The sequence below is a fragment of the Alligator sinensis genome, unplaced genomic scaffold, assembly GCF_000455745.1.
Source record: "Alligator sinensis unplaced genomic scaffold, ASM45574v1 scaffold985_1, whole genome shotgun sequence".
NCBI classification, from domain to species: Eukaryota; Metazoa; Chordata; order Crocodylia; family Alligatoridae; genus Alligator; species Alligator sinensis.
The window spans coordinates 306613-321247 of record NW_005842993.1 but is presented as its reverse complement, the minus strand read 5'-3'; the positions used below and the strand labels follow the sequence as shown (position 1 = coordinate 321247).

Sequence of the window (14635 nt, the reverse complement as noted above, 5' to 3'; positions counted from 1 at the left end):
GAAAGGGCCAGAGTTTTTCTATTCTCTTCCTCCTCCATCCTACTTAGTTATTATAGTGGCACACAAAAAGCAGGTTTGAACAAGTCTATTCTTTCAGACACAAAGTCTTGGAGACTGATCCTATTTAGTGAGAAATCTTTGCAAGTTTACAATTCAGAATAATCAAAGACTGAACCTTGCAAATCCAAATGACTTTAAGGTCTTTGAGTAGATAGCATTAGCTGAGGACCTCCTTATGGATTGAGCAGATCCCTCCCTTTCCCTGGGAATTAGTAGCTAAGTAGTACAAGTTACATTAAATGACGCAGACTTAGTTTTTCAATTCATGGCCACTTACGTAGTCATGATAAGCTGTCCTTGGCTCCAAGAGTTTGGCCTCCCTTAACATTCTGAAATGACAGAATTGCTTTTAGAATCCAGAACTTTTCAGGTTTAAGGCTCATCAGGTCATGTACTTTCTTAAGAATTCATGGTGCTACCTTGTGTTCTCTGGGAGGTGTGCCTTCACCTCCCAGTGTTGGCAATGATACTAGCCATATTTATCTACTCCTGGGTTGCTTGCATGCACCCTTCTCATCAGCTCCCTTCATTTCTGGCTGCATTTGCCAGTTTGATCCCATGCAGAAGTGCTTAAGGTTCTGCAAGTGCAACCTGTTGAATGCTACTCATGCTGCTTCCCACCATAATTTCTCCAGCAGGCAAGGATTTTGTTGATATGATCCAAGGATTCACAGAGCTGCCTCCTCTTCCTCCTCCGTTTTGGAAACCAATAGACCTGTTTTGATATAGCCTAGTTCTAGATAATAGCAAACCAGTTAACAACAAGTTATGGTTATTAGGCCTGTGTAAAGCGGCTAATATTTGCTTCGGATTCAGCCAATTCAGGGGACAGTGACTCAATTAGGTGATTCAAATCACTGTCCTGAATCGCTTTGGCCAAATCTAATTCGGAGATTCAGCTGCCACCGAATCGGCTGAATCTTTGAATCAAACAGGTCCCATCTCCTGCCTGCTCTCCCAGTCCCATCAATGGCTGGTCTGCCTGGCCCCAGCATCCCAGCTCTTAAATAAAAAAATTGGCTCCTGCCAGGTGCGGGGGCCATCCCTGCTACCCCCCATTGTCCTGCGCTGCATGGGGGGCTCTGCCATGAGCCCCCCAGAAGCCCCTATGGCCACTGCAGCAGCTGGTGACTGTGGGACTTTTTTTTCCCCATAGTTTCATAGTTGGTAGAGTCAGAAGGGACCTGAACATATCATCAAGTCCAACCCCCTGCAATGGCAGGAAAGAGTACTGGGGTCAAATGACCCTGGCAAGGTGTTAATCTAGCCTCCTCTTAAAGACCCCCCCCAGGGTAGGAGCCAGGACCACTTCTCTTGGAAGTTGGTTCCAGATCCTAGCCACCCTGACAGTGAAGTAGCACCTCCTGATGTCTAGCCTGAATCTACCCTCTACCAGCTTGTGACCGTTATTTCTTGTCACTCCTGATAGCGTTCGGGGGAACAGGGACTCCCCCAATGCCTGCTGGTCCCCTCTGACTAGTTTGTAAATGGCCACTAGATCTCCCCTCAGCCTTCTCTTGTGGAGGTTGAACAGGTTCAGGGCCCTTAGCCTCTCCTCGTACGGCCTGCCCTGCTGACCCCTGATCATGCGGGTGGCCCTCCTGTGGACCCTCTCCATGTTGTCCACATCCCTCCTGAAGTGTGGTGCCCAGAACTGGATGCAGTACTCCAACTGTGGCCTGACCAGTGTTGCATAGAGGGGGAGGATCACCTCCTTGGACCTGCTTGAGATGCATCTGTGGATGCATGACAAGGTATGGTTGGCCTTCCTGACTGCATCCCCACACCATTGGCCCATGTTTATTTTGGCATCAATAATGACTCCAAGATCCTTTTCTGCCTCTGCACTGATGAGAAGGGAGTTCCCCAGCCTGTAGGTATGCTGCTAGTTTTTCCTCCCCAGGTTCTGTACGTTGCACTTGTCAGTGTTGAAACCCATCCTGTTCTCATCCACTCACCCCTGTAACCTGTCTAGGTACCCTCCAGGTCGAATAAGGCCCGTCCCCCACCACTCTCTGGGTGCGGCCTTCCAACCAGTTACTGACCCATTTGACTGTGTAGGTGTTGATGCCGCAGTCTCCTAGTTTTTTAATGAGAATGGGGTGACAGTGTCAAAGGTCTTCCTAAAGTCCAGAAAGACTACATCCACTGCTACATCTGCATCTAAGGATTTTGTGACCTGGTCATAGAAGGCCACCAGGTTGGTCTGACAGGACCTGCCTCTAATGAACCCATGTTAGTTGCCCCTAAGCATAATCCCCCCTGCTGGACCCTCGCAGACATGAGCCAGGATAATTCTCTCAAAAAGCTTACCCAGGATCAAGGTAAGACTGACTGGCTTATAGTTTTCTGGGTCCTCCTTCCTCCCTTTTTCGAAAATGGGAACCACATTGGCCCTTTTCCAGTCCTCTGGCACCACACCAAAGCACCATGAGTGCTCGTAAAGCCATGCCAGGGGTCCCGCAATGACCTCTGCTAATTCCCTCAGCACTCTGGGGTGGAGATCGTCAGGACCAGCTGATTTAATACATCCAGTCCCTCCAGAAGTTCCCTGACTAGGTCCTCACTGACCCTAGGCCTGGGTGCACCTCCCCTGGGTCGAATGGGGGTCCTGGTGTGTGTGTGTGGGGGGGGGGGTGACCCGGTCCCTGCTCAGAAAAATGGAGGCAATTAAATTGTTAAATAGGTTAGCTTTGCTGTCTAGTGCAATGATCAGATTTCTTAGCGTGTCTTGCAGAGGCTCCACATTACCTAGTACCTTCTTTTTACCCCCTATGTATTTAAAAAAGGACTTCTTGTTGTCCTTTATCTGGGTAGCTAGTTCCAGTTCCATCTCTGCCTTTGCCTTCCTGAGCACCCCCTACAGCCCTGAGCAACCAAGGTATAGTCTTCCCTGGTGATGGCCCCTCCCTTCCATTGGGTGTACGCCTCATTTTTAGCTAGGAGATGTTCCCATATGCTTTTGTTGAGCCATGGGGGCTTTTGCGCCCTCTTGCCCTCTTTGATCCGTGTTGGGATTACCTCCCTTTGGGCTTGGAGGATCATCTCCTTAAGGAACAACCACTCTTCTTGGACACCCAAGTCCTCTCCCTTCCGGGATCTCAGTGCCTCCCCAACTATTCTCCTTACCTCATTGAAATCTGCTCTTCTGAAGTCCAGGGCTACTGCCTTGCTGCAGGCCTTTGCCACCTTGCGCTGGATGATGAATTCCAGCAGGCGATGATCACTGTCGCCCAGGTGGTCAAGCACCCACAGACCCCTCACCAGGTCATTGCCCGTGGCCAGGACCAGATCCAACAAGGCATCTCTCCTGGTGGGGCTGTGCACCTCCTGGGTTAGGTGGAGGTCCTGTATCTCGGCTAGGAACCTATGTGAGTGGTCAGACCTGGCTGACTGCTCTTCCCAGCAGATGTCTGGAAAGTTCAGGTCACCCATGATTACCACGTCCTTTGACCTAACTACCTCCATGAGCTGAGTTAAGAATTCCCCGTCTAGCTCTTCGCCTTGGTTGGGTGGTCTGTAGTAGACCCCCACCATTAAGTCCCTTTCCCCTCGACTTCCTTGTATTCTAACCCAGAGCACTCCAGTGTGCCCCTCCTCTGACCCCATGCTACTCGTTGAGGATGTGTATTTCTCCTTTTTAAAGAGCTGGGACACTGGGGCCAGGCAGGGCAGCCATTTATGGGGCTGGGAGAGTGGGCAGGGGTCAGGGGCACTCAGGGACAATGTGGGGGGCAGGCAGGGAATGGGGCCTGGCGGTGGTCCCCCATGGTCCGTTCTCCCCTCCTCCTGCTCACCCCCTGCCCCTTACGTACCGGCACAGAGCCTAGGTCCAGCTCCCTGTGGCAGCAAGCGGGGACTGCGCAAATTGCCAAATTGTCAAATCTCCGAATCTCCTCTGAATCTTTTCTGAATTGATTCAGAAGTTTCAAGTCAATTGGCACCTTTTTATTGGTCTCCCAATTCGATTCAGATATGGAGATTTGGCTGCCAAATTGGGCCGAATCTCCTCCAAATTGAATCAGCACCCAAAGCTTCACACAGCCTTAATGGTTATGCTATTTGACTTCACACGGTACCTACTCCAAGCTCCTCCTTCCCCATCCTTTTTCACGGACCCTTCTCACAAGAGTTTGCTCCAGGAGAAAGTTTGTTTCTGGAACTGGGGGCAATAGAAAGAATTTCAAGTCTCAATGGAAAAGAGTTATTAGTGTCAAGGGAAACCAAAGGGAAATTGGTGTCCCATCCTTGACTTAATATTTAACCGGTTAATCTACAGTTTCCAGTTCAAGATGGGAATACTGCAGGCCGTTCTTCCATCCTTATACCTGAGGGACTGGTTGGCATCACCGAACTTACTAAAGGTTTACTTCCACATTTTTCTAAGACTTTTGCACTGGTTTGTTTGTAATGAGACAACTACTAGTAGAGAGTTCTCCTGGTTGGTTCTTCTATGGGCCCACCAAGGGTCTCTTAGTGGTAGTACTGTATCTCTAGAAACAGGCAGTCATGGTTTACCTCTCTCTAGGGGATAATAGGCTGAAAAAGAAAGCTTCTGCTGAGCATGTGCTAGAGAACCTTGACACAACAATGCTTTTAAATCATTGTTCACCCCAGTGAAAAAGCTTCTGTTTATAGGTACTACCCTAGATTGGCTTTCCTCCTACAGGAATGCTTTTGGCTCCTGAAAGAATGCATTCTCTCAGTTGAAAGACATCTTACCATGATGGTAAGGACTTGCCTTTCTCTACTTCAAGTAGGGATTAATTGCATGGCCTCCTGCACCTTTGTGATGCCACATATCAGACTTCTGCCCAGGTCAGAGATATTCTCCTACACAGTACCAAGAGCTCTGCCAAGTATGCTTACCTAGTAATGAAGACTAGATTGTATAACTGGTGTTGGTTAAGAAATGTTTCAGATATTTCAGTCCTCTATTCCTGATGCATTGGAATGTTGACTGGAACTCAAGTCTACTATTTTGTTTATGAGTTCAATTAGAGTCTACCTCATGGCTATATCATTGTGCCATCCATTGACCATCATCTTATCGTCAAGAACTGGCCTGTTTTCTTACTTAGTTACCTTCATAGTCCTTAGGGCCCTAACTAAGGTGTTCCTTATAAGGGGATCCTAAGGTATGTCATCTTACAGTGGGATCTGAACCTATTCCTCACATCTTTGATGGTATGGCCCTTTGAGTGGATGGTGACCTGCTTGATACTTCACCTGTCCATGAAAACAAGATTTTTGGTGGCGATTACCTTAGCTATCTAAGCCCTCATAGAAGAACCTCTCTATATCACTTTTTATCCAAATAATAAGACTCTAAGGACTTGCCTGACATTTCTTGTCCAAGGTTGGCTCTAAATTCCATTTGATTTAGTAGATGAAACTAATTTTTATTCTTTATAAATCCCATTTCTCCTGATCTGTGACCTATCTACAGTCTGCCAATGTTAAGTGGTTTAGCTGTGAATAGGAGCAAGCCATTCCAAAAGTCTCTATGACTGTTTGTTTCTATAGCTGAGATGTCTAAAGGTGCAGTGATATAATCCTCTAAGAGAACACTGGGCTCCATAAAATGATGCTGTGGCTGCTACGGTGAACTCGTAATCTATGGTTTGGGTTTGCCCCACAAGAGCTCTTTCAGAAGGTCCATTTCCATAGCCTTCCTGCACAATATTCCATAAGTGATGTCTGTAAGGCAGCCATCTGAAACCTGGTACCATGTTTTTTCACCTATAACATGCCCCCAAAGATGATACACACCCTGTTTTTTAGAAGGCAGAATGAAGGAAAAAGTATTTTTCCTTGAAAGTACCAGTGAGTAATTCAATGTAACATAACATGCGCCCCTACTGTAGCCATCAGTGAAACACCAGTGGTGTCAAGTATGTGGGGGAGTCGATCACTGCTCCATTAACCCTTTAGCTGCTACTACTTACTCAGCAGCAGGCTGTGCCTGACAACAGCAGGGTTACCTCTTTAAATGAACAGCTAGGGGTGGGGGAGAATCAGAGGTGAAGAAATCTACTCTGGTCCCCTGGGAGAAGGGGAAGGAGGAGGAAGAGAGGAATATGGTATCATGTGACTGCTGCAGAGGATGGGAGACAGAGTTTTACTTGCTTTGGTCAGGGCTCCCCACTATCAGAACAGGGATTCTGTGAGCAAGCAGCAGCCCAGCCAAGAACAGCCTGCTTACTCTCTGAAAGGGGCTGCTGTGAGCAGTCTGCAACTCCAGTTGGGGACAGACTGTCTGCAATGGCCCTGTGGTGCAGGCACCCCAAGAGGCACCCAGGACTAGTGCCTTGCTCACAGCTCTCTGCTGTGGCTGGCAACCAAATAGCTTTATGGTGTTTTCTCCCACATAGTGCAACCCAGATTTTCAGTAGCTTGGTTTGTTGTTTTTTTTTTGGCAAAAAAAAAAAAAGTGTGGTCTATATGCCAAAAATACAGTACTTATCTTTATAAAGAATTATGTCATCATGGGAGTCTCATAGGTAAATGCCACATTTTGCAGAGTAGTTGTTCAGTTGCTGTGTAGCCTGGGTGTACACGGGTTTGTACTTTCCTCTTTAATTGAGGGAAGTATTGGCAGGGCAGCATGCTGTGGAGGGACACAACAGCCCAGTGGCTGCCTCCGTCCCCTATAGAGTCAGGTTCAGTCAATTAATTACTTAACTATATACAGGTTTATTATTGCAACAAGTCCTTACCCTTTAATGGTTATATATTATATGTGTGTGTATGTATGTATATGTATATACGTATATGTGTGTGTGTGTACAAATTTACAAAACAATATACCCTATAATATATATATATACACACATACATACACACCCAGTTATCATTTAAAATACAGATGAACAATAGAACAAACCAGATCAAAGAATATTGATTGGGCAACCTTGTAACTTTATTCATATACAAGCTATTACTTTAAATTATTTACATAAACTGTAAGGCACAGTTCACAAATATAATTAGCAGCTCTTGGACTACCTGGGTACCCTTCAGGGAAGGGGCCCCACTCCCAAGGTACCACTATAGGAAAGGAGGTGGGGGGAAAGAAAAAGGAGAAGAAGACCCCAAAGACTCCTAAGCTTTCCCGCTACCACCTAGGAGCAGCCCATGTGGTGCCCCTTTGCAACCCTCAGGGGGGTCCCTCCCCTGTGGGGACCCTCTCTCCAGGGTAACTTACTACTTCACAGTCCCAGAGGGTTGCCTCTTGTTTTCCAGGTCAAACTTTATTTCCCGCCAGGTTTTCCTGCCGCCTGCTGCCACCATCCTGGCTTAGGGCCACAGCCACCTCTGTGTGTAGTGGGCTCTTCACCTTGTGCTAGGGGTTGGGGGCCTGGACAGCTTTGTGCAGCACCAGGGCTCAGTGTGTTCCCGGACCCTCTGGGCAGCATCGTCTGCACTGAGCTGCTGCCCCATGTCAGCAGTTGTAGACCTGAACCACCTCAAGCGGCTCCCAGGGTCTCTCACCCTCCGTGCAGCACCTCCTGCACCGAGCTCCCAGCCTTGTTCTGGGGGTTGAGGACCTGAGCCACCCCAGGGGCTCCAAAGATCCTGCTCTGTGCCCTGGCCTGTGCACCGTGTCTCTGGCTGCATGCCCGAGATTGCAGACCCAAGCTGCCTCATGCAGCTCCCAGGGTCTGGATGCCATGCTGCATACCAAGAGCCTAACCGCTGGAGCCATGCCATGCTCCCTGCTGATAGAAGTTTTCAGGGGCTCTTCCTGGGCTACTGCTTTGCCCTGCTTCGCAGCTCTCCTCAGATCTTCTAAGCCCCGCTCTTCTCTCTTCTCTGTCCCCGACACATCTGCCCCTCATGCTGGGCACACAGCTCCTTTTATATGCTCCAGGGCTCCGCCCCTGAAGCCTTCCAGACCTGACAGTTTACACTCTTCAATCAGGTCCATGGGGGAGCTCTTCACCCCTTCCCCTCAGAAAAGGGGCTTAATGTTATTTTTCTTGCTGCCTCCTGATTGGTGGATTGGGCTCCACCAATCAGAACAGCAGGATCTCAAACCTGGGACTCAACCCAAGCTCTGAAAGGTAAGCCTGCTACAGCTGTTTGCCTTTGGGGAGTGAGTGCAGAGGTGTTGCAGTGTAGCTGCATACCTGGGGCAGCCATAATGCATCTGGGGCAGGGCCAACTCTTGCCATGCTGATCACAATGGTGTGATCAGCCACCACTACAGTAATGACTGCTTCTGTACCCCTTTCAAAGCAACTACTCTGGTTGTCCCCCCTCAGTTATGCTCCTGGGTCAGATAGCTGCTTTTGTGTGTGTGTGTGTGTGTGTGTGTGTTGCGGGGGGGACAGGGGAGGATCACTGCTTTGAAGTCACCCACTAGTGAGAATGTGTATATGGACAATTTTCAAAATAGAAAACCAATTCATTTACTAATCATTGGAGTTCTTCAAGATGTATTGTTCATGTGTACATTCGCACTCCACCTACCTTGCCCTCTTTTGGAGTTGTCTAGTATAGGACTGTGCATCTGAGGGGGAACTGAGGAGCAGGAAGCACACAACATCCTTTATACTTGCTACAGAAGGGACAGGAGGTGGGACTGCAGCACGTGACAGAGATACTGATAAAGCAAAATAGTCTTTTAGAAAAAATCAGAAGCATGAAACACACCCACAAGTAAGAATGTATTTGTGGATTATTCATCTTGAAGAAGTCCAGTTACTGGTAAATAACTTTGATTTGTCTCTAAGATGGCATCCTGTCCTACCTTCTGACTGACTTCAGACTAACATGGCTAATTATCTGTCTCTTGATTTGTCCTGTTCGCTGTTAACTTCAGCTTAGAAGTTATTTATGTGTGTAAATCATTTCCCTTTTTTCCTGTCATTTTCTAAAAGGGCAGTTTCTTAGCAAAGTCCAGATGAGGTTTGCTAGGTTTTCCTCTCCCATCTCTACAATAAACAATATTCTGTGGAGATTGGAGAGAGGTGAGAGAGAAGGGCTCACTTCTTGTTTGTGTCTGTAAGAAATGGGAAAATTCTTCCTGAAATAAAGATGTTTGATGCTTTCTTTGGGAGTGCTAAAAGGCAAGAATTCAGAAATGTCACCTAAGATGAGTGGAATGTGAAGCTTTGGTTTTAAGATGTTCAAGATCTCATTTTCAGAAAGTGAACACTGGTTTTGGTATGTAGAAAATGGCATACACCAGACTTGCCTTACATGTGTGTGTGATAAGTGAATTGTTCTTCTGTTTGACTTGTGTGAAAAATGTGCATATGAAGATTTATCCAAACTCTTCCATTGGTCCAGTGGAACCTACTTTCCTTGGGGTCTGTTCCTGTGACAATTTAAGCAATCCTACCTCCATAATGTCTAAGGTGGTAGCCTTTTTAAGTCAATGGGATATCTCTCACGAGTGTTGTTATATGTATACATAAATATTAACAATATGGGACTCTTGCAGGCCAGTGGGAGGCCATCTGAAAATTCAGCATCAAACCATTCCTAGTTATGAGGTTATTTCCATCTATACCCAACCTTCTGTCTAATTTGTGAGGCTGAAATGCTTGCCTTCTTCACTGTGTAATTTGCAGGAGGAATGGAGATGATTCACTCATCTACTTTCTTTTTTTATGCCTTCTTTTCCCAGATGGTTGATGTTTTCTTCTTCCTTTTCCTCTTTGCTGTGTGGATGGTTGCCTTTGGTGTGGCCAGGCAAGGAATTCTAAGAAAGAATGAGCACCGTTGGGAGTGGATATTTCGATCTGTCATCTATGAGCCATACCTGGCTATGTTTGGGCAGTACCCTGATGATATTGACGGTAGCCATCTCCTATGTGTAACCCCTATGTTCAGGAGCAGGCCTAATCTAATGCTTGATCCAACGTCTTGAGGGTGCCTCCAAACTGCTCATTTGGCTTAGCATGAAAGCCCTTCAGCCACTTTCCACTGAGTACCTTGTAATGTACTCAACCCTCCCCAGCTCCAGCCTGATCCTCCAGTTCCCAGTCCTCCTGGACATTAGCTATTCTGTTCCCCCTTTTTTTCACTGTCTGCTCACTCTGATCAAATCCTCTTCTGAGCCTATGTAACAACCCACTTCTGCCAAAATAGCAGGAAGGTGGGAAATTAATATGAAATTCCATTGAGCCCTCAACTGTCTGTTTCAGTGATTGCCCTAGTATACTTGCACGAATGGTAGGCCAGCAATAGCTGGAGGTGTGTGCAAGGATGTAAATGCTTCATGCAAACCTCCTGCTAGTGATGCTAACCCTGGTTTCAACCAGTGATCATTTCCACCTAGGAAAAAGTATATTTTTTCTGTCTGCAGTAGCTGCAGTTGCAGGAAATCCTGAAGTGTGAATATTTTCCTCTCCACACAGTAAACAGGCTTGCTTTCTCCCCCTTCCTGACCTAGGTACCACATATAATTTTGATCGATGCACCGTCTCTGGGAATGAGTCTAAACCTTTATGTGTGGAGGTGGATGCCAATAACCGACCCCTTTTTCCTGAGTGGATCACTATCCCATTGGTGTGCATCTACATGCTTTCGACCAACATCCTCCTAGTGAACCTGCTGGTTGCCATGTTTGGGTATGTAGTAGACTAGCAGTTCTCTGTCTTTTGGCCCCTGGGGTCTCCAAGATGAGCAGGCAGAGGAAAAGCAGGTCCATGAGGGAACTTCCCTCTTAAGTAGGGAAATAAGGAATAAAAGGACTAGAGAAATGGATTCCATAGACTTAATGTTCCCCTGGAAAAGTCACAGATAATGGTTGCGGAGTGTGCATTTCTGAGGAGTTAGGAACAAGGTTTCAACACCCAAAACAAAGCCCTTTGCCTCTATTTAAAATATCTGCCCCATTATCAGAGTGACAATCCTCCTAGCTTCTCCAAAACCAAGAGAACAGTTCAGTTGACATTTGGCTCCATCAGAAAATTTGTTAGCAATAAACAGGGATGCTTATCATAAAAATGAAGCTAGCATGTATGCATGATGAATTGATTCCATCAGCCTTTATGGTTCTGTGAGAGTTATATAAATCCTGCTGCTTTCAAGGGACTGAAGAATAGTTTTCTTGATCTTTAGGCATATGCGGACTCAATATATGAAGCTAGCTGAGATTTAGCACAATGTCAATGAAGCATTTGCCTGAGCCATGGGCTCAGTCTGCTGGGTTTACTGGATAGAGTGACCATCTGATAAATAATTCATCCTTACACACTTGTTTTCATTCCAGGAGGAGCAAAATCTCCAACAAATTGACTTGCATGCAGTTGGTGCTTTTCTTGGAAAACTCATTTTTGTGACAGCAGGGCAAGGCAGGGCTTATGCTGTGTAAGGGGCATTACTTAACTATACTTTCCCAGGAGGAGTATTCAGAAGGAGCTGCAATTTTTCTCTTGTGGATTATTGCTTATTACCTTGACCATCTGCCTGTATTGAATTAACTGAATTGCTTAGGACAATAATATTTTAATTAGCATGAGGACTAATAGATGTACTGTAACTGTTTCTTGATTACTATACTCTAGTAGCAGGTAAACACCCAACCAACATCAGGGCCTTATTGCATTTGTTGCTGTACATACTTCCCACTCAAACAGGACTGGGCTTCTTGCCTGTAGCTGCTTTCGTTTTAAACCTGATGGAAGTAGTGCCCACCTTTTCCATAATATTCTAATTAAAGCACATGTCCAAGAAATGGAAGGCCTGGAACTGAAAGGGCTTCTAATTCACATCTCCAACTTCTCAGAAGAGTAGCTTAATTACTATGTTATAAGCTCAACCTCTCATGTTCAAGTTGGGCTGTAATGTAGAATAATGCAGCAGTCATGTGGCCAGTAGGGGAGTAAGTAAATGAAAACCTGATTTTTCAGCCCAGTGGCTAGAGACTGCGGGCTGCAGAGGAGGGTTATGATCCCTACTCCTAAGATCAGGGATGGGAATTCTTTCAGCTGGGGGCTATTTAATGAGTTTTGGTGAGCTCTCATGGGCCACAAGGGTAGCCCTGCCTCTTGACAAGTGCCCCGCTCCCTGCTCGCCATCTTGGGACTGGAAGTCTCGTCGCCTAACCCCTGACCTTTGCCACCAGAAGTCCTTCCCCTTGCCCCAGAAGTACTCCTTTTGGGAAGGGGGTTTGTCATCTTGAAACCAGAAAAAACAAATGATATACTAAAAATCAAACATTGACAATAACATATTTTAATTGTATTTAAAGAAAATTTTTTGTCCTGATTTGTGTATGTTTTGTTGTGTATATAGAGGTGATTGCATAATAGCTCAAAATTAAGTCTTACTCTTGTATATTTTGGGAGGGCAGGTGGGGGTAAAGTTGGGTGGGTATGGAGTTTTGGGGGGGCTGTAGGTGTGTGTGTGGATGTGTGGGTATGCGGGCCCAGAATGAAACAGCCAGTAAATTACCTTAGTTTAGCTTCCATGTGCTGCAATGTAAGAATAACTACAGCAGATCAATTTGAAATGTGGTAATTCTCTCTTCAATTGGTATGTTGAGTGGAGGGTTTTTTTTGTCTGTCCATATCCCAATGTTTTTTGTTTTGTTAGGAAGTTTCTACTAGGTTTTTTTCCCAATGATTTTTTTATTTTGGAAAAAAAAAATCTTCCATTCCTATTTTACCATGTCTAGGTCTCCAGTTCATGAAAACTACTTTCTTGAAGCTTGATGTGATGCTAGTAATCCTTAGCAGGATTGGTCTTACTATAATATCTTTACTGAGTCAAATGTGATGCAAGTTTACCTGGGCAGAAGACCATGCCTATAAGTCTCTTGAAGAACTTTGGTTTGTCTTCAGGTTTCTCTATGTGAAGCATAATTGTAGCCTTTTCTGAACTGGGACCATGATCCAATTTGCTGCATGTTTGTTAAACCAATGTCCATTCTCAGAAACCGGGTCTGTGTTAGCTATCGCATCCCCATTTTAGTAGGCTCCCCTTGCTACTTTTCCAAAGAAATATCTGGGCTTTGTTTTGATTAAATGATGCTTCTGAGATTTCATTGTCAGCTTTAATATTGTGATTAGCATGTAGATGCAGTGCTGGTGGATGCATTAGTCATATAGAAATATCAAAAATATTTCCATGGCACCATACCATTAGTTAGGTGCTTTACAGTCTTAAAGAGACAGATGTGAGATTTTAAGATATTTCAGGGAATAACATTTCAATCCATTAAAAAAATGGAAGATGAGTTTTGATCCCACCTCATCTGCTTTGAAAATCTCAGCCATGATCCATGACTCCAAGTCTTAGATGTACTCTGTCTAGATGTGCCATTTAGGAACAGTCCCACAAGGTGACATCATGGGACATTCTTGCTTTCTGCTTCAGGGAAACAGGGTTTCTGCCAGTCTCTCTTGTACATAGTGTCACATGCCTGTTTTGCTTGCATCGTATGCTGTGTCCCTGCAGTGTACCACTGTTCATGTACAGGAAGTGAACATGAGAATGTAAGAATACAGGGTCAGAACACAGCTCTATCTAACCCCATATCCTGTATCTCACAATGGCAGAGTGTGAATGCTAACAGAAAGGGTATTTATGCAGGGCCTATTCAGCCTGATTTGTCTCCTGTCTGTTTCCCCTGAGGCCCTCTAATGATACCTTGCATTTATTCTGCAAACTTGCACTTTTCTGCCTAAGGGCTTATCATATTCAGGTCCCAAACTGTAAGAAGTATAGAATGTGAAGATGGATCAAAGAAGGGGTGTGACAGGAAGAAAACAAAGGCAAGGGACATCTAGTTGATATAGTTTACTTGAATTTTCAAAAAAGCTTCTGATGGGGTCTCTCACTAAAGGGTATTAATGGGTGCTTGTACACGTGACGGGCTTTTTGTCCTTAGGGTTGCAATCTATGTCCCCTAAATTGAAACAGTGAGTTTTTAATTGAAATGGGGTTTATTTTTCCATCACTGTATATACGTTATTCTCCTGGTGGCCGCAGGCACTCGCTGAAGGCAGAAGTGGCAAGGGGCCTGCCCCATGCAGTGTGGGGCGGGGGGGGCAGTGGGGATCGCACCCTGCCTGGCAGCACCCAGTGCTTTTTTTTTTTTCTCAAAGTGCCGGGAGCTGGGGCGGGCAGAGAGGCAGACATTGCTGGGCTGGAAGAGTAGGTGGGGGGATGGGCCTGGCTGATTTGGAGATTCAGCAGTGGCTGAATCTCGAATCAGATTCAGCCAAATCGATTCAAAACAGTGATTCGAATCACCGAATCGAATCACTGTCCCCTGAATTGGCTGAATCTGAATCCGAAGTGAATACTAGCCACTTCGCACAGGCCTACCCTCAAAGTGTTAGCTGCTTTGTTCAACCCACTCTTTACCTCTTAGCAGCATCCTTTTCTTCTGTCCCTTTCCCTTCTATATAAAACCCTTTCTTTCTGCCAGGACATTCATAGCATCTGATGAAGTATGTTGCTGTCTATGAAAGCTCATGCCTCTCTGAACCAGTTAACCTTTAAGATGCCACACTGCCCTACTTTCTGCTTGACTTCAGACTAATGCAGATAACCAACTTTATGTTCATTTAAATAGATTGAACAGAGTAAGACTGGGTAAATTAGATTGCAC

General features: G+C 45.7%; 1 protein-coding gene across 1 annotated transcript in view; it reads left to right on the top strand.

Annotated features, from left to right (window-relative positions):
• TRPM8 (transient receptor potential cation channel subfamily M member 8) overlaps window positions 1–14635 on the top strand; it is a 119640-nt gene that overhangs the window by 91090 nt on the left and 13915 nt on the right. The window contains exons 19-20 of the mRNA XM_006036639.2: window positions 9698–9869; window positions 10466–10643. Of these exons, the coding sequence (XP_006036701.2) occupies window positions 9698–9869; window positions 10466–10643 (350 nt within the window). The remainder of the gene's footprint in view (window positions 1–9697; window positions 9870–10465; window positions 10644–14635) is intronic.